Source organism: Marmota monax, unplaced genomic scaffold (assembly GCF_021218885.2).
Source record: "Marmota monax isolate L192 unplaced genomic scaffold, Marmota_monax_Labrador192_F-V1.1 WCK01_AAM20220418_F8-fsc00052, whole genome shotgun sequence".
Lineage (NCBI taxonomy): Eukaryota > Metazoa > Chordata > Mammalia > Rodentia > Sciuridae > Marmota > Marmota monax.
The window spans coordinates 5,261,322-5,288,191 of NW_026693473.1; the positions used below are offsets into that span (position 1 = coordinate 5,261,322).

At 44.5% G+C, this 26,870-nt stretch overlaps 1 protein-coding gene across 21 annotated transcripts in view; it reads left to right on the forward strand.

Moving 5' to 3' along the window:
• Nucleotides 1–26,870, forward strand: part of Kalrn (kalirin RhoGEF kinase) — a 636,773-nt gene that overhangs the window by 169,626 nt on the left and 440,277 nt on the right. For all 21 annotated transcript variants that reach the window (XM_058583507.1, XM_058583505.1, XM_058583504.1 and 18 more), the window contains exons 2-3: nucleotides 7,465–7,539; nucleotides 13,143–13,257. In XM_058583507.1, the coding sequence (XP_058439490.1) occupies nucleotides 7,465–7,539; nucleotides 13,143–13,257 (190 nt within the window). The remainder of the gene's footprint in view (nucleotides 1–7,464; nucleotides 7,540–13,142; nucleotides 13,258–26,870) is intronic.

Consider the following 26,870-nt stretch of genomic DNA (forward strand, 5'->3'; position numbering starts at 1 on the left):
TTGTGAAGAATAAACAGAAAGGGTTTGCACATTAGCTGGGCTTAGAGAGGTGTTACCCACATATTTAAAGTGCTAATTATTAGTGATCTGTAATAGAGCTAATTTAGCTATGGCAAGTATTACAAACTTCTGCTCTTCAAAAGTAGCCCATTAGCTAGGACTTCATATCTAATATTGACTTTAGAAAGTTAATATTGAAATTGGCTGTGATTAGAGTTCATGTGGAATCATGAGAGAGGAAGAAAGATGAAGATGGAAGTAGAAATAGGAACAGAGATAGCTCAGGAGGGGAAGAGGCACAGCAATTATTCAAACACCTTTGGGGTTGAAGACACCATTGCACTGTAGATATGAAAGACAGTCTCTGGGTCATTCCTTAAGCACCAGCTATGTGGCAGGCACTGGAGAGACTAGGATAAGCATCCATTTCCTGCCTTCAAAGAGCTTAGAGTCTAGTGAAGGAACCAGTTGTGGCTGTGAACAGTGGCACAACAGCAGAGAACATGCTGTGTGATACCCAGACAAGGCAACACCATCCCAACTCAGGGGGTGGTGAAGCCATTAGGGAAAGCACCTGGGAATGTTTACAGCTCACATCAGTGCAGGGCAGAAAATGTTCCTTGCAAGGAGTGAAGTTCAAATGCATGTTGCAGTTGAGATAAGGTAGACATTGGTCCTCTCTAGTATCCCTCTGGTTATCATCTCAAGTCTCCCAGCTACTGCCTCAGGCAACATGCTTAGAAAAGGTCACTTCTTAGCAACTGCCAAAAGGAGAACCATTGTTGTTGTTTTGTTTTGCTCCCCATTTGCATTGAAATTAGGTTAGCAGAGGTTCCTGAATGTTCTTGACCTAGAAGTCCCTTGGCTAGGGAAGAGAACTTTATCATACCATCTCTTCTGCCTGCCTGCTGTGCAGGGGGAGAGGGGACACCACTGAGCCTGCCTGACATTTGTGGGTAGCAGTGATCAGGGACTCAGGAGTGGGCCTTGCTGCAGGTTCCCAGGTTGGGAAGAGGCATGTGGGTCTCTGCTGTATGCTGTGTTCTGTTGCTGACATAAAGCTGCCCAGTAGCTTTCACTGCCAGATTTATTCCTTCTTCTCAGCATACACTTCCTGCCTCGGCGGTAGTTGTTTTAAGGAGAGCTCCAAGGAACATATTTATAGTTGCAGCAGGAGTTTTCCAACAGTCAGTTTTCTCAATAGCTCATTAGCGTCTGTAAAGAGGTGACAAGAACTTTCACCTCTATTTTTGCAAGTCCATGAGCATACGAACATACACAGCTCTTTATCTCTTACTTTTATTCCCTTTTCTTATCATTTTCTACCATTCTTGCCATGTCTCTCTCCTCTTATATCAATTTAGGAAAGAGGGGAATAAAAGATGGAGGATGAGGGGAATAAAGATCTTTACCCACTAATAAGTTCCCTACAAACCCCAGTTACACATATGTCCCAAGAGTTTTGCTCATCTGTTTTCTACACAGAAGGACCCATGCCCTTAAGTCTCTTTCCTTTATGATTCAGTCCTATTTGGGGTCTTCATGGTCTTATGGCCTGCCTGGCTCCCAGGAGGTAACTCAGACAAATATTCTTTCCTGCCACTCTTGAGATTTAGGGAGAAAATCAAAAGAGACAAAGTTCCAGTGCCCCTGCCCCCACATTCCACCACCAGCTTCAGGAGGAGCCATGAGTCTCAATTTCCCTGTCTCAAACATAGAGCAAAATATGAGCTGGAGACTGGGGTCAGAGGCTACTGGGCCAAGACCTGTTCTGAGCCACATCCTTCCTCTGGTGCCAGCCAGATTCCACCCAGCTCTGGCCCTTGCACAGCCCCAGATCTCTGTGTCCTCAGAATCATGTGCAGACACCTCTTGGCCACTGCTTCCCAGAAGCCAGATCACCTGCAGCCTCCTAGCCTCTTAGTCTGTTTTTCTGTTCAGCTGGTAAACTCCATCTGTGGCACTGTTTATTGGTCCCCTCCTCTCTACTTTGGCATGTGCTGCTTCCCTTCACCTCTTGGCTCTTTCCTTGTTCAAGAGTTCATTCAAAGATACCTCCTCAGGGGACCCTGCCTTGACAAATCACCTCCACCTCATCACACTCACCATCTTCTTGGTACTGGTGTGTGCTCAGTTTCAGTTCAATATTTTTGAGCTGCTTTTGTGTGACAGGCACTGTGATAGGTATGGGGGCATAACAATGAGTGTGACAGGGTCCTCACCCCCAAAGCTTCAGGATCAGTTAATGGAGAGTGCAATGGAAAATGTAAATGCCATTCAGGAGTGATAAGATATGGCTAGGAACAGCTCAAGTTGATGGGGAAGTCAGGGAAACTTCACAGGGAAAATGGATTAGAGATTTAGGAGGTAGAATCAACAGAACCATATGAGTGAATTGGTAAATGTGCTGAAGGAGGAAGGAGGCATCCTACATGCATCTCAGGTTTCTGTTTTGGCACCTTGGTGGATAACAGCACCAATTATCAAGTTACTGTGGAATCAGAATTGCCAGGTTGGGGACAAGGTGAGGTCTTTATCAGAATCTCAGAATCTTTTTTTTTCTTCGTCTTTAAAGAGAGAGAGAGAGAGAGAGAGAGAGAGAGAGAGAGAGAGAGAGAATTTTTTTAATATTTATTTTTCAGTTTTTGGTGGACACAACATCTTTATTTTATTTTTATTTGGTACTGAGGATCGAACCCAGCACCCTAAGCATGCCAGGCGAGCGTGTTACAGCTTGAGCCACATCCCCAGCCCCAGAATCTCAGAATCTTACTTCATCTTTTATTTAGAGTCTGGTAGCTTCCTGGTATCAGGGGGAAATAGGAACTGGAAACTCCTAGAGGGCAGAAATTGGGTTTCCTACTCCGAGGGAGTGAATTTCATGAGATGAACACTGTGTGCTCATTAGATATAGAGCTCTTTGGATGAGGCTCTCCTCCTTTTTCTGGTTCTTATCCAGTATTGCTCAATTTTGGAGAGTCTGCACCTGTAGATGGAGGAGAAGATGAGCTAAAGAGGCAAAAACTGGCTTCTCTGTCCTCCAGGGCCATCTAGAGATGGCATTTTGTTCTCTTAATCATGATCAATGATGATTTTATAGTACTGAGAGTAGTTAGAGAAGCAGAGCTTGAAGGGTATGAAGGAAGATTTGTTGTAAAATTAAAATATCTGCTGATGAAGTAGTGGCTTAAGGTGCCAGATCCTGAGCAACTTGGACAGACAATTTGTGAACACTCTGGCTCACAAAAAACCCAGAGTGGTCTACTCTCAGTGCCCTGGAGCAGGTAAGTATCCATCTCCTAGATAGCCTTTCTATTCCAGTGCTGAATGTCAAGGATGTATTACAGGGCAAATACTGAATCTCTGGAATAGCCGTGGACAGTGGTGAGGGGTCTTCTGTAGCAGGGCAGAAGGGTTCTGAGCAGCATTAGATCTGATTTTAAAGGCCCTGTTTATACCAGGTTCCCCCCTACCCTCCCACCCCCTGCTTCTAAGATTACTCTCTGGAACAGAAAAGCATACTTTAGTACTCCAGTATTTCCCCAAATGTAATGTGCACTTTGATTCACCAGGGTCCTTGTTAAGATGCAGGTTCTGATTCAGTAGGTCTAGGTTGGAACCTGAGATTCTGCATTTTTTAACAAGGTCCTGGGTGTAGGTGGTGCTTATTACTTTGAGTAGCAAGCCTTTAGAACTTGCCTTTAGGAAGCCTTTCCTTTCAAAGTGGCAGTGACTCACTGTTGTGCTGCAGTGCAGAGTTCTAAGAGCTCATTTGGCCAACCTCTGTTTGGGTCCAGTTTTGACATCTTTTTGTTCTCAGGGTCTCATCAATTCTTCTTGAGCAATTATGTGCTAGGCCTTATCTTAGGCTTTAGTGATACTAAGACAAAATAAGAAAGGAAACCTCTTCCCAGGGGAAATCAAAGCAAAGATAGATAGACAGGCAAATAGGACAACAAACGGTTATCAGAGGCAGAACGTCACCTTGGAGGAGACCCATGCTGGAGGATCCTGGGGAGGTGGCAGTGGTAATGAATGCAAGGGGGCTCGCACACTGGATGCTCTAGGGATAGAGTGGGGAAAAAAAGAGGCAGAAACCTGAGTATTGGGAAATTTGTCATCTTGTTGGTGAAACAGAGCTCAGGTCCATTTGAAACAAGATTCAAAAACTTACACAGTCATTTCTAAATGACAAATGAAGGGGGTGTGACTGACAACTGAAAGGAAATAAAGAGCAACCTATGACTACCCTGGCAGCTTACACCTCCAAATCCCCACTCGGTAGTTTTTCTTTTCTTGTTGAAGTTAGGATGGCTCTCCGAGGGAGGCTAGCATGCAGTACAAGCCACTCTGCCACCCTGGGGGATTCACTGGGTTTTCCAGACCCACAAAACCACAGACAGGGCCCTTGCCACAAGGGCCAGTTCTGCCATTCCTACTTAGGACCACACATGGAGGCTGGGAGCCAGAATGAGGATGATTGGCACTTTCTAGCATGGGAAATAGTGACAAGGAAAATGTGAGGAAGAATAGGCAGCAGCAGCACAACTTGAGCATAACACATTTGGGGCAAGAGGAGCCGAAATGGGTCTTGGAGGAGACCCATGCTGGAGGATCCTGAGGAAGTGGCAGTGGTAATTTTTACTTCACTAATAGATGCAGAGCATTTCAACTTTGCTAATTAACAGAACAGCAGGCTTGTAATTCTGACAGCAGCAGGACATGAATGGGGTGGGATTGGCACTGAATGCCAGCGAAGCATGCCTTTGTCCTTAAGAGGAAGCACAACGCCCATGACAGGTGAGGTCCATGAGGATAGCCACAGGTTTGTATTGTTTTCCCTGATGGCAACTCCAAGAGTTAGCAAGGGACCTACTATTTCAACTGGCTTTTCTTTTAAAGGAGGAAGCTATTGTGCCATGGATCTAGTGCTTTTGGCTTAACAGTCCTATCAAATACACCTTGTTTCAGAAATCACATTTGCAGTGGCCGCCTCACAAGTGTTCCATCACTCATCTCCCACGCTGGCCACTTGTACTCCCTGAAAAATGGGATGGCCTTCCCTGAGCATCCCAATCTCAAAACTGATTCCAGGAAAAGAATGGATTTGGAAAGCCAGGGAACAGTTGTTTTATCTTCCCACAGCACACTGAGTCTCATTAAGGAATTTGATCCCAATATTTTCTTTCAAAGCAGATTAATTTGATAATCTGTAGCTCTAAAAGGCCAATAAGTATAAAGAAAAGATTTAGAAAGTCTTAGCATGTTAGGGCTGAGTGGTACCCTGGAGATCATTGACTCAGATCACAAGTGTTTAGTGTGACAGTTGATGCCACTGACCTTGTGTACGTCACTTGAGTAAGGGTTAACTTTCATTCAGTCATTTATTCTGCCATTAAATATTTATTGAACATTTACTATGACTCTATTGAGACATTACCTGATGGTAAAAACACGTTGCTATTTTACTGGTCCTGTTTGAGTTAGCATTCAATGAACTTACCCTTTATTATATATTCTAACAGCCCGTTTCACAAGGGCCCTGGGGGATTGATACATAAGATCTTCAGCCAGTGCAAATAGGTTTTATATGCAAGGTCACCAATTTCTGAGCTGCTGGGCTAATTAGTTGAGCTCTACTTGGCTCTACCTAATACATGTATTATTGAAAAAAGTTATTTGTAATTCAATTTTGGGCAAATGAAAACTATTTAAATCACTAAGGGAAATTTTATTTAAAGAGACCTTGGGAAAAATCCTTTCATAATGTAAAAAATCTTGTTGTTGGAAATGACTGTTACCTAGTTATGCATTTTGTAAATCTAGACACTTTGGGTTTTCTTATGGTAGGCACACAACCAGGCAGATAGCCCGGTCTGAACTGTGTGGGGAGGACTCTGTCCTGGGAATGTTTGAATAGCTCAACCAAAACACTGACATTATGCAGAACCCATGACCACACATGGACAAGCTGCACAGTGGCCCTTAGGTCATGGATCCTGGATAGAGAAGGAAGAGGTGGGGCATGAGGACTGAGGTATGAGGATGAGAGTGGCAACTTAATCCAGGGTTGTTGCCAAAATTCTCAGGTGGGTTTCTTGGAAGAGTCAATGCTTAGAAACTGAGGGGTTGGTCTGTGACTCTCCTCTGTAGATTGTCAGATTTGGACCCCAAGGGAGATGCCCAGCAGTCAGAGGTCCTAGAGTAGGGGATCTGTGGCCTCTGTGTCTATCATACAGAGCTGACGTAAAACCAACCGCTTGTCTCCTGGGGTCCACCTGTGTCGTGTTCCGACTGGTGATACACAACAGATTCCAATCACAGCTCCAGCTGTTCTCTGTGAGAATCTTGTGGGGTACTTGGGTTCCGTAGGGGTTCAGTGGGCCAGCCTAGGTTTTGTATGTGTATGGAAGCTGGGTCCTTTCTTCCCACACATTTCAACCATGCCAGATTGTTCTTTGCCTCCTGAGGCCACTGTTTCTCCAGCAAATCATTATTTTCCATTTTTTTTGAAACCCCAGGTCTCTGCATCCAGCCCGCTAACAGGAGCTCAGCTAGACCCTAGAAAGGACTTTCAACCAGGAAGTGTGACCTAAAGAATGAGCTAAAGAGTGGGCATTTCATTTCCAGGAGATTTTTGTCTCATCATCTCCTATTTTGGACTGAACCCTTTGTGGGTGGGAAGGGGGGTGGAGGAGGAGGGATACAGAAGGGTCATTGTCATCAACTTTGCTTCTAGCTATAGGATTTTTGTGATTTATTTTTCCCATTTGTAAAATGAAACTAATGGTCATTGTGCCACTTAGAGTAAAAGCATAAGTAATTATTCAAGGCATTGTAATCTATCTTGATATCAGTAAACTAATCCAGCAGATATTTACTAAGCACTTACTGTGAACCAGGCACTGTGCTAGGCTCTAGAGGTATACAAATAGCTTTTTTGTTGTTTTTTGATTTTTGTTTTCTGTGCTGGGGATTGAAACCATGGGTGCTGTATATCCCCAGCCCTTTTTATTTTGAGATGGGGTCTTACTAAGTTGCTTGGGCCCTTTGATAAGTTGCTGAGGCTAGTGATCTTGAACTTGTGCTCTTCTTGCCTCAGCCTCCAGAGTCCCTGGGATGACAAGCATGCACTACCACACCCAAATCAAAATGCTTTTCCATTTTCAAGGTTTTCAACAGCAGCAAGGCTTCCAGGGCTGATCCCAGGGCATGGGGCTTTTTAAGTGGGGTGGGAGGTGACTTGGACTGTCCCCCTTTTTGAGAAGGACCAGGAGGCTTCGTCCCTGGTTACCCTGAGACCTGGCATCACAGGGAAGTATCCTCTCTGTTGTGGGCCCTTGCCTGCATTGGCCTGGGCTGCAGGGCTTTCTGGCAGATAATGGAATGGGAGGCTGAGGGTGGGATCCAGGGGCTCAACCGGCTGGCCTTTCACCCTGCTCTCCCGTTTTTGTCGTCCTACAGGGTCTTTTCGGAATGATGGTTTGAAAGCTTCTGATGTCCTTCCCATCCTAAAGGAAAAAGTGGCCTTCGTGTCTGGTGAGTATTTGTCAACTTTAATTCATAATGGACCTGGAGAAGTTCTGCAGGTACACGTGTTCAGACACTCACTTCTCTGTGTAGTAGTAAGAGAGAAGACGGGAGTGGCCTGCCTAGAGCAGTGGCTTCTTCCCTTTGAGAGAGGCAGATAAAGCAGGATCCTGGATCCAGCTGGAGGTTATGGGGGGACCACACACAGGCCCACACTCACCCTCATGCCCCTTCCTGCCTCACCCTGCCTGGCCTGGCCAGAGCTGCCCAGGATCTCTGAGAGAAGCTGCAGATGGAAGAGGCTTTGCTCATATTCATTTCTGAGTGGAACATGTTGAGGAGATTTAAAAAAAAAAAATCAGGTGTAGTGGCATACACCTGTAATCCTGGCTATTTAGGAGGCTGAGGCCAGCCTCAGCAACTTGATGAGGTCCTAAGTGATTTAGTAAGACCCTGTCTTCAAAGTAAAAATAAAATGGAAAGGGCTGGGGATATAGCTCAGTGGTAGAGCACCCCTGGATTTAATCCCTAGTGCCGATAAACAAACAAACAAACAAACAAACAAATAAATAAATAAATAAGAAAAACTTTTTTGGCTTCTCCTTATCCTTCTTGGCAAAGGGAATTCTTGTGTGTCTGTATTTAGGTGTTTTGTTCTGACTTCCAAATATTGATTCCTGATTTTTCTCCCCCACCCATCTTGTGCACCCGACCTCTTAACGTATAATTCAGGGTACAGCAATCTTCAGCCTATAGGCTAGCCACAGATTTTTGTAAATTAAGTTTTATTGGAACCCAGCCACATGACATTTGTTTAGGTAGTATGTGTGTATTCCATTGGTGCTATAACAGATTGCCACACACTTGGCAGTTCCACTTTAGGCCAGCTGGATCAGAACCTCTGGCAGGGTCTGAGGTCTGGACTGGGCTGATGGCAGTGTGAGCAGATAGGGATCTCATTTTGAGAAACACACCCAAGTGTTATGACTTGTGGGCTGAGCCTTTATTTCTGGGTTATTTTTGTTGTCTACATGGAGCGGCCCTGGAGTCACAGTACATTCCCCCTGGCACAGAGGTTCAGTTCGCAGGCATTGCTGGCCTGGCTGCTGGGCACAGCCAAATGGAAAGGGATGAGGAGGGGAAGTGAGGAAGGGGACAACAAGCACCAGTCGCCCTTATGTCATCAGGAAGGCAAGAGACCAACGAGTCAGAATTTAGGTGTGGGAGGAGAAACAGGCATGCAACAGGATTGCAGAATCCTTTGTAGGACACTAACGCATTCTATATTCCTAGAAAGAAGTATTATGATGTTATTTTTTATGCCATTTTGCTGTTAGGATGACACTGACCAGGAAGCTGCATTTCCTATCAGTGTTAGTGTTGCATATCTTCTTAGGAAGTGAGTCCCTGTCACCAAACATGGGAGGAATGGGCTGAACAACCCCTTGGGAGGATCCTGAGCATGATTTCAGTGTGTGTGAGGCATAAATGAGACAACCCTACTGTGAACTTGGATTCAGAGTGCTTGCTGAGCATGTAGGAAGACTGTGTGGAAGTCCTGGAGGACCCTGGGCAATGCCAAGCCCCTCATGCCTGCTGCTCCCTGCAGCCTGGGCTCAGGGGACAGGACCCACAACTCACCTTTTCCTGTTTTATGGTCCTTAGTTAACCCGAGACCCTTCCTTCCCCTGGGGGTATCCTGCTGATCCTCCCTTTTCTCTCATGGGAGGTCTTCCTTCCTGGCAGTGCCTTCCTCACACCTTCTTCTGGTTTGAACTTCTCTTCTTCTCAAGTCCGATCCTCCTACAGGAAGCCTTCCTGGATTTAATGCATGGCCTCTGATGCCATCCTGTTCTGCATATGAAGTTTGGGGCATATAAAGGCAGACATGGTACACTCTGACAAGGTGACCCTTGTTTGATTGTTCATGGCTCATTTTCTCCATGTGCTTTCTTCAGGGCCCTGAGGCAGGGCCAGGAAAGGAAGATCCAGAAAAACCTTCCCAGGTAGTAGAGAATTGACTTCATGGATCTCACTGAAGCAGCATGCCAGGAATGTAGTCAGGGATGAGGCAGGTAGAAACGGCCCAGAGCTGGAGGAAGGAGCTGGGGGTGCATAGCGCCTTTCCACGTGAGCCCAGCAGCCTTGCTCAGCCATGCCTGTGTGCCAGAAGCTTTGGGGCTTAGGGAACATTGCCCTTCTGTGCCTGGGATGGGTTCTGAAGGTGTCAGGCAGTTAATGACTGGCTACGTCTAAAACATGAACAAAAATAACAACAACAAAAACCTATGCACCCTGAGGTTTCAGGAGACAAAACACAAAAATAAAATAAATAAACCCCAAATTAAGCAATGCAGTATAACCATTGTGTTTCTTTACGAAAAGGAAAGAACAAGGCAAGGAAGGTGGTGGGTAGAGAAACCACTGGTCGTGCTCACCCTCCCCTGCAAGCATCCCAGCTTTGGCCAGATGAAAGCAAAGTAGCTGCCATGGCAACAAACATCTGGAGTCAGGGCAGCCCAGCCTCTTTGGCACGTGGGTGTGTGTGGGTCAGGGCTGTGGCTGTCCCTCAGTGAGCCTCTGTTGTTCCTACCCTGCCATGTGGGCCCCTTGTTCACAGCCTATGGGCTCCCTGGCCTCCCTGGCTTCCCTTCTGCTACTTTATGTCTCCCACTCACCACATCCATTGTCCCTTTCACCTTACCTTCTTTCTAGTGCAGGGCCCACCCTACCCTGGGATCTTTGTGCACATAGATACCCTCCTTTGGCTACCTCCCAGGGTTCCTTTCTGCTTCCTCATCTCCCACCAACATGATTTTCCATAGTTCCCAGGGAAACTCCATGCCACTGAGCATTATCTTTTGTACCTGGACCCAAGTGTCTCAAAGCGTTTCCATAGAACAGTCCCACACAATCATGCTCAAAAAAAAAAAAAAACCAGAAAGAGGTTCTTGTCTTAAATAAAATTAGGAAATGCTGCATGTTAAAGCATCAGCATCACTTATCTCTGTTTTTCCTCTCTCCTTGAATAATGCATCCTGCCTCAGAAAAAAGAACAGCTCCACCCACTGGGGGCTGGACCCCTCCCCTCTTACCCACTCTGAAGCCTTGAATGTATCCATTGCCCACCTCCCTTCCGGCATAATGATTCTCTTCCTCTGTGCTCGCTCATTTCTTCCTACAGTCTTGCAAGATCTTTTCTGTTCTGGAAACTATAGGACTCGATCCCACTGCCTCATCTTGACTCATTATCCATACTTCTGAAAGGTGGTGATTACATTTTCCCAGGCTTCCTTTCCTCACTCCCCCTCCCCTGTCATCCAGAACCTTTCCCAGCCCTGAGTTCTAAAACTCCTGTCTCTAAGGTTAGTGTAACATAAGCTTTACAGGAACAGAATCAACCAGCCCTTGAAACCACCTCGTCACCCTCTGCCAGTCAGAGCCTTGGCTCTCGAAACCACCTCATCACCCTCTGCCAGTCAGAGCTTTGACTCCCCATGTTCCCATGTCTCTATTTATAAGGTGTCCATAGAAGGAAACCAATAGCTGAAGCAAAAACCCACCCAAGAGTAAAAAAGCTTAGAGTGATAAAGGGAAGGCTAAGGGGGGGTCAGATGCCCTCCCAGCTTTTAGGAACCCTTCCAATTAATCATTTTGCTTCCTTTTCTTTGTGTGAATGATAGTTGGGAGATAGGGACCATCCCCAAAGCATATGAGATGAAGTTGTTCATCATTACAAAGAACCAGGGCTGGTAGTATAGAAGGCCTTGGAGCAGGGGGCCTGGAGCTCAACTCTGAGGTACACCTGTATGGATCCACTCTGCTGGAGAGGTGGGCACGGTCATGCTAAGTGACTTTGACTTTGTTTGACCCTTTGCCCCCTGCAGCCTCTAATTTCCTCTTCAGAGCATCCTGGGTTATTTGCCAGTGTTATGGGTTGAATCCTGAATGTCTCCCCAAGCTCGTATGTTGAAGCCTTGGTCCCCAGTGCAGCAGTGTCCAGAGGTGGGGCTTTCAGAAGTGATTGGATCATAAGGGCCAGACCATCATCAGTGGAACAATCCATTGGATGGATTAATAATTGGAATGGACTATTTTGAGATAGTGGGTTCTATAGGCAGGTAGGACATGACTGGAAGAAGTAGATCACTTGAGAACATGTCCTGGGGACTGTATCTTGTCCCTAGCTCCTTCTATGCCCTGCTTGTTGGCTGCTGTGAACTGAGTAGCTTTCTCCCACCTTTCTGCCATAATGTTCTGTCTCACCTCAGGCCCAGAGCAGTGGAGTCAGCCAACCATGGACTAAAACCTCTGAAACTATCAATCATCCCAAAATAAACTTCCTCCTCTAAATTGTGTTGGGTATTTTGGACACAGAGACTAAGAGCTGACTAATACACCATGCCTCCCTCCATTTGTGTTCCTGTGATCAGAGGAAAATGTTACTCCTGAGCTCACACCTAGAAGGGGCCTGGGCAGCTCTGCTTTCCTTGTAAGAGGTCCTTCTTCAGAGGCCTGAGCGTCAGGTTTCTTTCTAGCACTGATGTAGCATGTAAATCCCTCCCCCAGCTTCCATTAGTCCCCTCTCTGGGTCCCCACTCTGGGGATGTCAGCGGTTGTCTGAGATTTGGGTTGAGGGGGTATCTCTGATCAGGATGCAGAAGTGTCCTTTGTGTCATAGCCAGTGCCTCAAAGGAACATAGTCACCGTACTTCAGTTTCACCCATATGACCCTCCTGAGAAACTTGGTTTGCGTTCCTAATCATGACATCCATTAATGAATAAATTTTTAAATCATACAATAAATAGTGAATAGAAAGTTTGAAAATATAGGAAAGAAAAAACAACCATCTAGAACTCTGTCCTAATGACTACAGTGATCATCATTTTTGTATACTTCTTCTAGCATTTCCCCCCCTTCATTTGATGTTTATAAAGCATTTGTAATCCGAGTTTGTACATATTGCACTGATTAAGACCTTGAGCATCTTTATTTCTGATAAGATTCATGTACTTCTCCAGCAGGAGTGACAGGTGGCACCTCAGGCAGGCAGGTGGGCAGAGGTGGCTTCTGAGTTGCGTAGAAAACTTTTAATGTCTTTTCTATGAGTCTGAAAATCTCTCTGCGGTGCTATCCTGGATGGGTGCTTTCAATGGCCTCCTCATCATGGTCTCAGTGCATTGAGAGCACTCCTGCTTCATAGAGGTCTGCAAAGAGAAGTGAAGGGAAGTGAAATTTCCAAAGAACAAAGCACTTTTACCCAGCTTGTTTTCTCAATAAGAACCATTATCATGCCCTTCTTATCTCAGAAATACAGAGAGCTTTACCTTCAAGCTGCTTCCTCATCAGTCCTTGCAACAACCCACAATGTGCCCACTATTATTTTCATCTGCTTTTTTACAGATGAGGCAGCAGAGATGTCAAAAGACTTGACCAAAGTCACACACATTACCTGCATTCAGACACTCTTGTCTTAAACTGTGACTGATTTATCTGGGCCCCACCTTGCTGCCTGTGCCAGCATTCAGACATTGTTTTGTTTTTTTTTTCCCCCTTTATGGCTGACTTTCCTGGTTGCTTTTCTTAAATTGCCTCCTCTTTCTCCCTGCAGGGGGCCGTGATAAGCGAGGTGGACCCATCCTGACCTTCCCTGCTCGCAGCAATCATGACAGAATAAGGCAGGAAGACCTGCGGAAACTTGTGACGTATTTGGCCAGTGTGCCAAGGTAAGGTGAAGGGCAGTGGTCTGCAAGGGCACGGGGAGCTGGGCTGATGCCAGGAAGTTGGAAGGAGCCCCTGTTCCTTGCCAGGGCCCTGGGATACATTGGATTCTAACTTTTCCTGGAACATCATTGCCCATTGTTCACCTCATTCCCATCTTTCCCATTGTTTCTGCTGGGATTCATGTGAATGAAATGGGAGCTGGCAGTGGGAACTGTGGGCAGTTTTGAGGGTCCCAGGCTAAGAGGATTGGTCCATGCACCTGCAACCCCAGACACTCTGGCCTGGGGCAGGGGGGTGGGAAGCTGCTGTTTACTTTTGCGCAAAGTCCCTTTGGAACTTTGGTTGATTCCACTCTGGTTTGCATAATGGATTATTTTTAGAATCTCTGGCTTGTGAATATTTTTGTGGTGCTTGGAGTTTGGGGTAAGTAATGGTGCTGACGTCACTCAGCTAGAGGTGGTTCTTGGCTCAATGTAGGTTCTGCATTTTCAGTTTCTGTTGTTATTTCTCTCTTTTTCTTTTTTATTTCTTGCATTTTAATGGGGGTAATATTGCTCCCCAGCTGGGTAAAAATTAGTTCCTGGGGGCAGTAAATGAATCTTAATCTTGTCTGCCTGAAGCATAGATATACATACAGTACAGATATACAGTACATGTGTGATACAATGATTTCACTGGGTGGAGAACCTAAGGGGAGCAAAAGTCTAAAAGGCTCCTTCAGGGCAGAAGGTAATAAGGAAAGGAAGACTGAGAAAACACATTCTGGCCACAGAGGTGGGTGGCAACAGATATGCCAAGAACATGGTTTATGTCTTTAAAAAGGGAGGGAAGAGGCCTTTGACTACTTACAGAATGTGAGAGCCAGAAGGGCCCACAGGAGCAATCTGGGCAAATGTGTATGCTTTTCTGTTTAGGGAACAGGCTGACTTGAGACTCACGGAAACAGAATCTGGAACAGAATTGTTCTAAGGACTGTGAAATTAGGTAGGAAAGCTGAAGATCTTAGAGGGTCAGATAACATTTGCCACTCTTCTGCCTAGCCATGGCTTTGGGAGAGAAGGGGAAATATGAAATTAACAGGTAGATTAGGTGAGCTGCTCACAGGGGTCCATGGCAGAGCTTGTCTGGAACTCAAGCCTCCTGAGGCCAGTCCTTGTCCTCCATTGTTGCCTTGGCCAGCAAGGGCTCTGCCCTCTGTCTCTTAGTGGGGCCAAGCCTGTTAGGTGTTTGTTGTGGCAAATAAGAGGTGGTGCTTTGGGCTTTCAGAACCTTCATCTTATTTTTGTGCATTTTATAGGAGAATGAGTAAATTATGCAGACAAGCTATATATTCAGCTCTGCCTTTGTGAAGAGACTGTTTGTGAAGGGAATGTAGTTTTTGAATGTGCTGATTAAGTTCTTGAAGCAGGTGTCAAGTGAGGCAAGTACTACATTTTAGAGAGCCACAGGGTCTGAGAAAAACAAAGGGATTGGTGGAGGGTTATGGGCAGGTGGTAAAGGGGATTTTAAGAGCAGTCATCAAATACTGGAAGGATGTTGAATGGAATGGTGAGCCCTGAAAAGCTCCAAACAGAAGGCTGTGAACAAACAGATGCCAAAAGGTGTCTGTTTTTTTCTTTATGATATCTACTGGGAACCAGAAAAAAAAAAAAAAAAAATATATATATATATATATATATATAAAGGGTCTTAAACTCCAGAGAAAGGGATTTGGTTATTTTCGAAGATGAACTTCTAAGATGAGTACATGAGGCAATGAACTAAGAATATAATAGAAAATAGAAGATTTTTTTGTAGGTCTTTATAGAGAAGAAATATTCCTATCTGTCTCAAAGGTAAGGAGATGGACTAAATAACCCATGATTGATCTATGTAATTTTGCAATTTAGCCATCTAGGTGCTAAGCAGTTTTTAAAAGCATGTTTCCCAGGTATGCTATTAACAGTCATGGAACCAGGCACTTTCTAAAGCAATTTACAAGAGTTTCGTCGGGACCTAGAATGGACTCTTTTAGAGTCAGAAGAAATTGGAATCCCAGGAAATGTGAAGCATACATTTTTCTGCCTTGCATGTTCATTGCATACCTGCAGCTAAGACAGGCTCATCTTTTGTTTAGAATAAAAGAAGAAAGAGTTGGAAGAATATGTTCCTTCATTGTGAGTTATTAAGCAAAGATTAGGACCAAAATGAATTGGAAGCAATTTAAAAGGAAAAGATTTCTGCTGAGGTGAAGGGGAATGAAACCCAAGAGGGGCTGAGAGGAAGGTCATGAAAACAAAGGAGAAACAGTACATCATCACTGTTTTAGTCGGCTTTCTCACTGCTTTGACCCAACCAGTACAACTGTAGAAAGGAGGAAAAGTTTTTTAGAGGGCTCACAGTTTCAGAGGTCTTAGTCCACAGAAGGTTGGCTCCATTCCATTGGGCTTGAGGTGAGGCTGAACATCATGGCGGAAGAGTGTGGCAGAGGGAAGCAGCTCACATGGTGATCAGAAAGCAGAGAGAGAGACTCCACCTGCCGGATACAAATATATATGCAAACCCACACCCCAATTCCCACCCCCTCCAGCTACACTCTACCACTTCAGTTACCACTCAGTTAATCCCTATCACGGGACTAAATCACTGATTGGGTTAAGACTCTTACAACCCAATCATTTCTCCTCTGAACCTTCTTGCATTGTCTCACACATGAGCTTTTGGGAGACATCTCAACATCCAAACCATAACAATAACTGAAGGGGCATTCTGCATGCAGGCTCTCTGCTTCTCAGACAGGCTTCTTCCCTGGCATTGGCAGGGGAAGCCAGAATGCTGTTTCACTGGGTGTGGTAGTGCACATCTGTAATCCCAGATACTTTGGAGGCTGAGTTCAAGGCCAGCCTGTGCACTTTAGTGAGACCCTGTCTCAAAATAAAAGTTTAAAAGGTCTAGGAATATAGCTCAGTTGAACCTGAGTTCAATTCCCAGTCTGGAAAAGAAAGAGAGAGAGAAAACAGGGGAGTGAGGAAAGAGGGGGTGGGGGGAGAGGGGGGGGAGAGAGAGAGAGAGAGAGAGAGAAAGAAGAAGGAGGAGGAGGAGGGGGAGGGGGAGGGGGAGGGGGAGGAAAAGGAAGAGGAAGAAATTAGTGATCACCCCCAGTAGGAAAAATTGATCTGTGATGCCTGCTGCCTCCCTCTGAGGGACTTGTATTCACCAGATGTGTGAGTGCCTGGTTGGCCGAAATCTATGAACTCATCATGTCCACCAATCACTTTCTATTTCTGTTGGCTTCCAGTTCACAGACAACAACTCATGGAAATAGAATGTGAAACAGAATTATTCTGCAATAAACTTTGGTGGGAAAACTGAAGACCTGAGAAGGTCGGATGGTGTTTGCAACTTTTCTGTCTAACCAGGGCTTTAGGAAAGAAGGGGAACTCTGAAAATGAACAGTTAGGTCAGGTGGATGATTTTGATAAGAAGAAATTATTTATTCTAGGTCATGGCTTGGGATGCTAAAAGGACAGGCTTCTTTTTAAAGGTGAAATATTTACTGTGGACTGGTGTAATCAAGTCTGTGGGTGACATTTGGTATTCATTTATTCATGTACTTATTTATTATTCATTTAACAAATATTCAGCACTTCTGTGTGTCAGGTAGGTTGAGGCTTCATGGTAAGCAGGGAGAGACGTTTTGAGAGAATTAGGGAAAACCTGGATATTTCCCTACACAGTGCCAAACCAGCAACAGCCCAGGTAGCACAGGATGTGACTGCACTGGTAGCACAGGAGATGAGTCAGTCAGCAGAAGACCCACTGGTGAGGACAGTGTGTGATGAAAGAGGCTCTTGGGATCTAAGGAGCCAGCCTGCATGATGACAAACTATTTTGATAATTTATAAATGAATAGGAAGAGGTAGCCCTACTATCTGCTGTGCAGGGCAACCTGTGTGGCCCGCCAAATTCAAGTCTGCTGTATTCAACTTGCTAGCCCCATGGACCATTTAGAGTACTGTCAGACAAGAAGTGCGTTGAGGAACCCGCAAGCTGTGTCTCCGCAGTGGAAGGAGTAAGGGAGGTTTGCTGTGGGCGTGAATATGGAAAAGTAAAGGAATTCCTGACTTCAGATGTCAGGAGAGGTGTCCTGAAAGAAGCGGGTTGGCATGGTCTCTGTTGCACCCATGAATAGAAGGAAAAGGTCCAGATTCAGAGGTGAAGAAAGAATCTGCCTCCAGAGAGCTGTGCATCAGCAGCACCGCTGCCTCCAGTCCTGTCTCTGCAGAGTGGATGGCCCTGTTAGGGATGCCTTAGAAAGAAATCCTCCATTGGGTTGGAGCGGGGATTAGGTATTTTCAAAGTCTCTTTCCTACCCTGGACTCTATGTTGCTGTGGCATTGGAAAAAGCATACATAATAAAATCCAGGACTGCCGCAGTCCGGCTGCAGCAAAATAACCGGGGGTGACGAACAACTTGTGTAGATTGATACAGCAGGAGTGGGAGCCGTTTATTGTAGGACAACAGAGGTATTTATACATTCCACACAGCTTATCTAATTAACATAAACTAAATACAGCAGTCAACCAATAAGGAATCTCCACACTTAATGGCTCGCTGGAGTTACTTCACAAACCACTCCCTCTGGCAAAATGCCAGGCGCCATCCAGACTTGTTTACAGACTCTAACACAGGACTTCAAATTAAAATATTTACCTCCACAAACACACCCCTTCTCAGGCTCCCTAATAACTTAGAGCTTGGGATTCTGTCTTCACATTCAGTCTTAAGAGAACTGCTTTCTTTCTTGAACTCTGAGTGGGAATTTGGAGGAATTACCTAGGATCAGGGATCATGCCAGGGTGTAACAGTTTGGATCAGTCCTGAGTTAGTTTTTTTTTTAAATTTTTTATTTGTTTTAATTAGTTACACATGACAGTACAATGACCGGCATATCATACATTTGAATCAGATGGGATATAATTTCTCATTTTTCTGAGTGTACAGGTTGCAGAATCATATTGGTCATGTAGTCACATATATACACACAGTAATAATAATGTCTTTTTCATTCTACTATCCTTCCTATCTCCCCAACCCTCCCCTCCCAACACTTCTCTCTACCTAATCTAAGGTAACGCTATTTTTTTTTCTCTCTCACATCTTCATACATGTATTTTGTATAACGATGAGTTAGTTTTTCAGGGTCCATCTTGTCCTGAGATGTCTCCCTTTTGCCTTCCCTGTCTTTCTCCTGATGACTTTGAGAATTTACGTCCTTGTCCTTACCTTTTAGCATTTTTTTCTGAGCAATTACAGAATATTCGGGTAGGAAAAGACATTCAAGTTCTTCTAATTCAACTCTCCCTTCATTTACTCAATTCAACAAATATTTATTGAGTGTGTACTGTAAGCCAGATCCTGGGTAGGGATCTTGACGAGTTCTTTCCTGATTGTCATCTGTCCTATACTTACCTAATTTTTTTTTTTTTTGGTCCTTCCGGCCTCCTATCTGCTTGTAGTTACTTGTATGTGAAAGACATGAAAAGGAAATACTGTGATACAATCAACTGATGAATATCCCTAGAAATTGAAAGACAGACTAGCAAATCCATCCCAAGAGTAAACATGTGCCCAGGCATAGCTTTCAGTGTGGAATGTTAGGAGTTGACCATATGCTCGAAATTGGAATTTCTCGGTACTACATCTAGTTAAGAAAGCCTGAGGTGTTTTTATTGCATTGAATCTTTCCCCTTCATCATCACTGTTATCCTGCTTTGTCACGATCATCTTTCTGCTGCTCCTAAGGGCACCAATTGATGTATCTGCCACTTAACTCTGCTCTTTGCTGTGTTGCTGAGATGCTGAGTGTTCTGTCAAGGAATGCTGGTGTCATATCGGTGAGTTAAGATGACAAGAAATTAGGATGGGTTATTCTGTAATGCCAATCAAACCAAGGTGCCTTTATTTGCAGCTTATTATTTGATAACATTTGTTCTTGTTCTACTGATTCCAGCAAAAGATAATTTGGGCTTATAGCCAGAACTGTCTTTGTGCTTTATCAAAAAAAAAAAAAAAAAAAAAAAAGAATAAGGAGAGAGCCAGAAAGACAGTTAAAAGAAGAGAAGGTTAAAAACAAAACAAAACAAAAAACACACAAGGGTTTCCTCTCACAGTTTTCAGCATGAGAAAGCCTGAACCATCCAAACTGTCATCATCAAATGTGTCTTGTTGTTAGGGCCTGTGGAGTTGTGCTGTTGGTGCCCTGCCTTTTGTTCTGGGACCATCAATTAAAGGAGGAAATTGGGAGGAATCAAGGTGATAGAAGATCCAGAAAATAAGATCAGTGAGAACACTGAGGTCATGTTGTTATATTTGCATTTGCCTAAAACTTATACCTTTTAAAAAACATTTTTAACCTCGTTTGTTACCTCTGCATGGACAGTTTCTATTTTCCATTACAGTTTTCACATTTTACACACGTTTCTCGGCAATACCAGTTAAGTGTCCCTATTGTTAGTTGTACGTAACACCAGCCCTGAGGAGCAAATAGTGTTCTACTACACAGCTAAGGAACATAAAATCACAATAGAAACTGCCAATGTTAGTTATCACCTTCCTTAGAGTCACACTGATCTTTGCAGTAAAGGGTAGACAGGCATCTTAATATAGAGGAGGATGCTAGGCTTCAGGCCCAAGCTCCAGCACTCTGCATCAGGGAATGCATGGCCATGCAACCTGGGTAGTTTGAGAAGACTTTAACTGAGCATCAATTTATCATGATGTGGACAGATACAGGGAAACTAGTAAGGCTGGAAACAGCATGGGGTCAGGAGATGAGTGGGAGATAAGAGCCCTTCTAGGCCTGAGGGAGCAGGGTGAGGATAAGATCTTCCAGTATGGAGGGAGAGGATTGCTGTGTGAGAGGCACAGGACGGGAACTGTGGGCTTTGGTGGGAGATGCTGCTGGCTCATGGTGACTTCTGGGTCAGCGCAGGGGACTCAATGTCCTGACCTCACTGTCTGACTGTTCTCTAGCCTCCTGTCATTGTTTGTCACTGACTGCACAACAGGGGAGTTTGCGTTAGCCCCTCAGGGCCCCAGGGTAGTAGGGAGAGGTTGGAGGATAACTTCTGAGGTACAAAAGAAGATACTTGGCCCAGAGTGAGACCTTGGGCATATTACTGATTCTAAGTCCAATATTCTAATTTTTAATTTGGGAAAATAATGTCTGTCTCACAGAGCTATTGTGAAGAAATCATCTAACAATCTCTCTATTGTCCCAGGCACTCTCTTGTATAAAGGAGCATAATAGTAGTAATAATAATAACAACAACACATCTGCAGAGCAATATTTTCTACATAGGAAGGAATAGATGTAATGTATATGAAAGTTACAAAGCATAATAATAAGATGAGCGCATGCGAGTTTGTCTCCAACTTGGGAGGCAGAGCATCACCCCCATCCTTGATGCTACCCAGGACTCTACCCTGTCAGCCTCTTCCTTAGAAATAACCACTATCCAGTTTTATTTTTACCTTTCTCTTGCCTTTTTTGGGGGGTGATAGAGTTTGCCATTTATTCTCATAAACAATATATTATTTGGTTTTGCTTGTTTTTGAGTTTTATAAAAATTATATTGTACAATATATAATTTTCTATGACTAGATTTGTTGACATATTGTGATAGGCAATAACCATAGATGAATCTTCAAACATAATTTATTTAAAAAAGCTTATCTTTTGACTTTAAAGGCTCACAACCAAATTATTAATTATCTTCTGTGGTACTAAATGGTACTAAAATGGTTTAGTACCATTTTGTGGTACTAAAATGTCTCTTGAGAAGTTTCTGTTAGTTAACTCAAATGAGGAAAATTGATCATGATTACTTTTTTCAATACTTTGAATAGATGTTGTAATTGATATCAATATCAGAGAACAAGTGAAGTTCTTTTTAATCTATTAATGATTACTGTTCAGTAAGATAAAGGATGTCAAATCCTTACACAGTGCCAGGCACATCATTGGTTGGCTTCTCCTTCAGTGGTCTGAGGAGTTTGCATGCTGAAATGGGTGGAGCCTAGTGCTGTGGGCTGCAGCTCACTGCGAATCCTGCATTATTGTTGACTGGGAATGGAGAGGCTTCCAAAGGGAGGCACTCTGAGCAGAGGTTGGAAGTAGAAGGGGTAGGAGCAGTGCAGGCAGAGGAAGGGCTCAGGAAAAGTCTGAGTGTGAATTAGGGGAGATTAGAGAGTTTGCAAGTTAAGTTCCCAAAACCCAGGGTAACAGAAGCATGGTATCTTTGGGGGACGTGGCAGAAAGTCAGGTAAGAATTTCATGGATCTTGTTAAGAAGATTTACTGATGGAGAATAAAGAATAGTTGAAGAGCTTTGCAGCAGGAGAATAACAAAATTGCATTTTGTAAGATTCATCCGGCAGCTGAGTGGAAGATGGCTAGTGAAGGCTAGGAAATGGTTGCAATACTGTAGGTTAAAGATAGTAATATGGCTAGTATTGTTGATCACTTATTGGAACAGTTTTACAGTGCCTGAGCTTTAGAATCTCCCAGGCTAGGATTCTTTTAGCTTTCCTATACTAATATGGGCCCTCACAAGACCACACATTGGTGTTCAGAGCTGACATGATATCTAGAAAAGGCTAGAGTGTTTTGCCTTAGTGACTCTTCAGTTTTCACTCTGGATGTATTTCAGCTCCTTGGCTGGTGGTGTAGTCAGCCCCTGGCTTGGCTGGGCTGGATGCCTTACCTGGCTCCCTTCTGGGAAAGTCAGGCCCCTGTGGAGTTAGCCTCTGGGCAGCAATGTTGAAGGAGGTGAGCTTAGGTGTAGCCTTTCAATTCTCTTTCAGCCTGCCTGAGCCTACCACTCACCAGGAGCAGGCTGATTAGGAAGCTGAAGTTTCTGGTGTCACCTTGATTAGGTAAACTCCAATATGTCAGGTGAAATAAGATCCTGTGTGCTCAGGCCTTTCTGAAGTTCATCCTAGGTAATCAGGATGATTTAAATTTAGCTGGGATTCACTTGGCTGCTATGTTGGAAATAAGACAGTTCTTTGAATACAAATGCTGAGAGACAGCCTAGCACGGGGTGGGGGGGGGGGTGGGGGCGTGGGGGGGATGTGTTTTTCACTTAGTGGGTTCCAGATTTGGGTCTATTTCTCTCTTCCCCATTATATGATAATTTTCAACACATTTTCACTAGTCATTGGTTGGGTCTTATGTACCCTTCACTGGTATTCGGGATTGTGTATTTTTTTCCAGGCATATATTACATACTGATGCTTCATGTTATGATGCTAGTTTTGTACAGAAATTGCCTTTATGATAGGCACTTCTGGCAGTTTAAATATGCTGCCACCAAGTGGTGGAGTACTTCAGTTCAGCTGTCTGAGAAGACAGGATGAGTTGTCAGAAGCTCCAAACAGTAATGTTCTATCCTGATCTCATTAAATCTGCTGTTTTCTGGTTTTACTTCTAAAATTTTTACTGAAACATTGAAATTTAAGTAACTGTAGGTGATGATGATTATTATTATTCAACTATAAAACGTGTTTAATACAATCTTTCTCAAAAAATTGCAGTAAATGTTAAATAAAATAATGCTAATGACAGTGGTTAGCCTAGGTATGCAACAGTTGCCAGTCAAAAGTGGGAATTTTATGATTGTTATCAGAATAAGTTCCAGGCTGCTCATTGAAAGAACGAACAAGGCTTGTCTTCTGCGAAAATGCCCGTTTATTGAGGCAGCTCTGCATATTTATAGAGCCGGGGGTGGTTTGACAGTTATGACAGTTTAATGGTTGAAGGGTTTGACAGTTGGCATGGGGTGCTTTCTGATTGGTGGGTAAGGATCATGTGAGCCAGCAGGGCTAGTCTGATTGGTGGGTAAGGATCATGTGAGCCAGCAGGGCTCACCATTGGATGGCTCTCTGGGGATGGGGAAGTTAGTCTTTGGAGCCTGGGCAACTCCCAGTACTTACTGCTTGAAGGCCAATATTTGGGGGACAGGAGTTGGTAGGAAGGAATCAGGATTATTCAAGGACTGACATGTTGAGAGGATGGAGGGACTCTTGACCTCAAAGCTCCATCTTCAAACACTCAGGTTGCAAAGGGCTTTTATGGGGCGGAGAGGTACAAGAAGACAATGGACAGGAAAGTTGTGTGCTAGTAGGGTCTTCATCATCTAAGGTATGTGTAACTTCCCCTCACCTCCCAGCCAGAATATCATAATTGACCTTGACCTTGACCTCCCAGGACATGTTACTTTTCTGTGAGTTAAGCCTTACACTAATTTACATGCTTTGTGTCCATTGATACACTGAACTAAAGTCTAAGAAGGGGCATTACAAAGGTCACCAGGTTCTGTAAATCAAAAGTAGTAATATTATTTAGCAGTCAACAATGTCAGGCAAATGGAAAGAGGACATAATCTTTCCAAAAGGATCAGAGACAGGAGGTGAAAATGACTCTGCAAAGGAACTTTCAAAGGGGCAGCCCTGTTACCTAATGATGCTGTTTGTTTTTTTGGGGGGGATGCTTAAATGTGGCATGTATATAATAATTCTTAGCTTTCTTTTATAAAATCAAATACTTTTCAATCTCAAAACAAAAACAAACAAAAAACTGGTTTGTCTTCAGTCTTGGGGGTGTTGAAGTCATGGTGCCCCCCTGGATGATTACTTCTCAGAACTCCCACTGCCTCCCGCAACATTTTCATCAGCCACAAACATTGAAGATAAAAGTCTTAATTTGTCCTTTCAAACCATTCCGTTCAAACATTGTTTTCTTTCTGTGAACATGAGATGAGAACATAAGGAAAATGCGGCTGCCCAGGGCTCTGCTGCAGAGTGTGAGTGGCCAGCGCTCGCAGCACCGCCCCCCCACCCCCAGCTCGCCACTGTCCTCACTGAATGTCTCCCCATGCCAGCTCTACCCATCTCCTCTCTTCTGGAACTGCTTTAGAAGTTATCAATGAACAATGAACATTGAAACAAGAACTCCTGAAATTCTTTCTTAAATGTCTAGCATTATTACCTAAGGAGAACAGATAACTTGAACAAAATTTGAAAAAGACTTTTGAATCTAGAAAACTCCTCATGTTGTGGGGAGGGTCTGTCTCTAGTGAGATAAGATTGTCCACAGGGCTTTCTCTCTGATAGGCAGTAAACCTTTCAAGGATAGGAATGGGGGCTCTTATTCCTTGCCTCTGAATTTGCAGAGCACCACTTTGCTAGTGGGTGGAATTCAGCTAGGCTGGGAGCTCCCCAAGGAGAAAGGGCAGGGCTTCACCCCCAGGTTCCTAAGGGCTAGTGCCAGTGAATCTTTTTCAGATGTGAAGTCACTGAGGCCAGACTGAGGTCTCCTTCTGGATGTCCTCCTTCCTCTGTAAGGGGTTGTACGCACAGCTCTGTGACAGAGAGGGAGCCTGAGCCCTCTGCTGAGGATGAAGTGTCCAGGATCTTGGGAGACAGCAGGAGTGGCTTCCCTCTCACCAAGGACATGGATTCCTGTTTCTCAAGTATGAGCAAGTATGACCACCAATTCTGGAACCCAGACAGGAGCACTTTGGCAGCCACAGTGACTCAGCAAGGACAAATATGTTTCTGGATAATTTACTGACGCAATCCAAGCCTGTGTCCGGATGGCCCTGGTCCTTCTTTCCATTTCTCTTAAGACTTCTGCTCTCCTGACCCCCACTTGTGCTAGGTCTCTTGAGGATGAGTCTTGGTTTTGAGAGCTTCTCAAAAATTCCAAAATTGGTACATTTTTCTCCCTCTTATCTCTCAGACTGTTCTGTCCCAGCTGGAATTTTATCTGTTCCCATCACTAGTCATTAATTCACGTGCAGGTTTTGGCCTGGTGCCTGAGGCAAGGTCTGGGTGCTGTGACTTGCCCCACCCTGGTTCCCTGCACTGGAAGAGAATGTCCTTGATTACCAGACAGTGGGCTGTTTTCTCTGCAGGAAATTCAGGCTTCCAACTCACTAACTGCAGAGAATCTCTGTGTTATGGGATGTGCAGGAGGGTAAGGCCATTCCTCACCCTCACCCACCTCTGACCATGATGGAGTACTCTATTAGGGCCATGGCAAATTGGCCCAGGTTTAATTCTGTGGACACACAGGACAGTTATTTAGTTCTCACACACACCAACCCAGAGGGGAATGGCCAAATGATCCTGTGGCTTTTTGGACTGTCCTTAAACTCGCAGACTCATGAGGGTGATAGTGTTATGCCAGATTCACTGGACCCCAATAGACCTCCAGGAGCCAAATCCAATGCAATCACACAAGAGTCTTTATTGCAAGCTGGAGCCTGGACTCACAACCAGCGGTCGTTCCGACACAGTGGTCCCAGGGAGTGAGTCCCTGTCCTTTGCCAGTGAAATTTTGAAGTTTTGGAGGGATATTGTGAATACTGGGAATACTGTCACCACATCACACAGCAAATCATTCCATACAGCAGGAAAATCAAACATCAACTCTTAACATTGATTAGCACATTCAATGGTGGGAACAAGTTGGGTAGGGGTGATTGGTTAGAACAAGAGGGGGATTCCTTTGAACTGATTGGTTTAGGCCACGAGGGGTGTATGTGCTAAACTACATGGTTTCCCAACAAGTTATCAAGCACCATAAACTACTGGGGAGTCATCTGGCATTCCAGGTATTTTCCCTGTCTCATGCTGATTGGTGGTTGCTAGGGGGGTTGCTATGGGTCCTCACCTAGCCTAACTGAGTCAGGGACACCTGCGCTGCAGATCTCTCCTGTTATTTGTAGACAAACAACTCAGCAGAGTGGGTATGTGCTTAGGAGTGCTCTGTGGGTTTTTCCAAGGACAAGGGTCACGCCCCCTTCCTTGGACAGGCTTTGCTTGGGGTAGAGGCTGGTTTCTCAAAAATGGAGTCACATCAGTTTCTCAATAGGGTACCAATTCTTACTTGGACTTAATCTAAGATCATTTATTAGAGGTAAAATCTGACCTGGAGGTAAAGGAAGGAGGTGGATTAGAATCCTGGAGTTTAAGGTAGTAAGGAGTTATAGAGGTTATGAGGTCAGCACCTTCACTTTGAAAGAGCAGAGTCCTGTCCAGAGGAGTGTGGTGCTGTGTCCAGGGCCAACCAGCTAGTGGTGTTGCTGCAGCCTGGTACCAGTCCTGAGCTCTCTGCAACCTCTGATATGGACAGAGCCTATGAACCAGTAGGGTCCCCAGAGCAGCACATGGGGGTCAGGGCCTCCCTGGTGTCAAGAGCAAAGGAATTTTTCTATCAACACAGAGCTTTCAGATTCTCTAAGACAGCTATTCAGGGGAAAAGCATTTTTTAAAATCTGATTTTGAGCAAAGACCCAGAGCCCACAATGCCAATCCTTCCTGTTCCATTTCAAGTTCTAAATATGCACCTCCTCACTGATCCCCTCACCCTCTTCTGCTTTCCTTGATATCTCTTGCTGTTCCCAGGGTCCCTCATCAGTTCTCTTGGCCAGAACAACTTTGGCTAGCTGTCAAACAGAAGGCAGACTGGTTGCAGGATGAGGGTCACCTGCACTGAACTGGTTTGTGAAGTCCAGTCAGTGGTCATGCCCTGGAAAGTGACTTTGCATTAGGTATGGTATGGCCA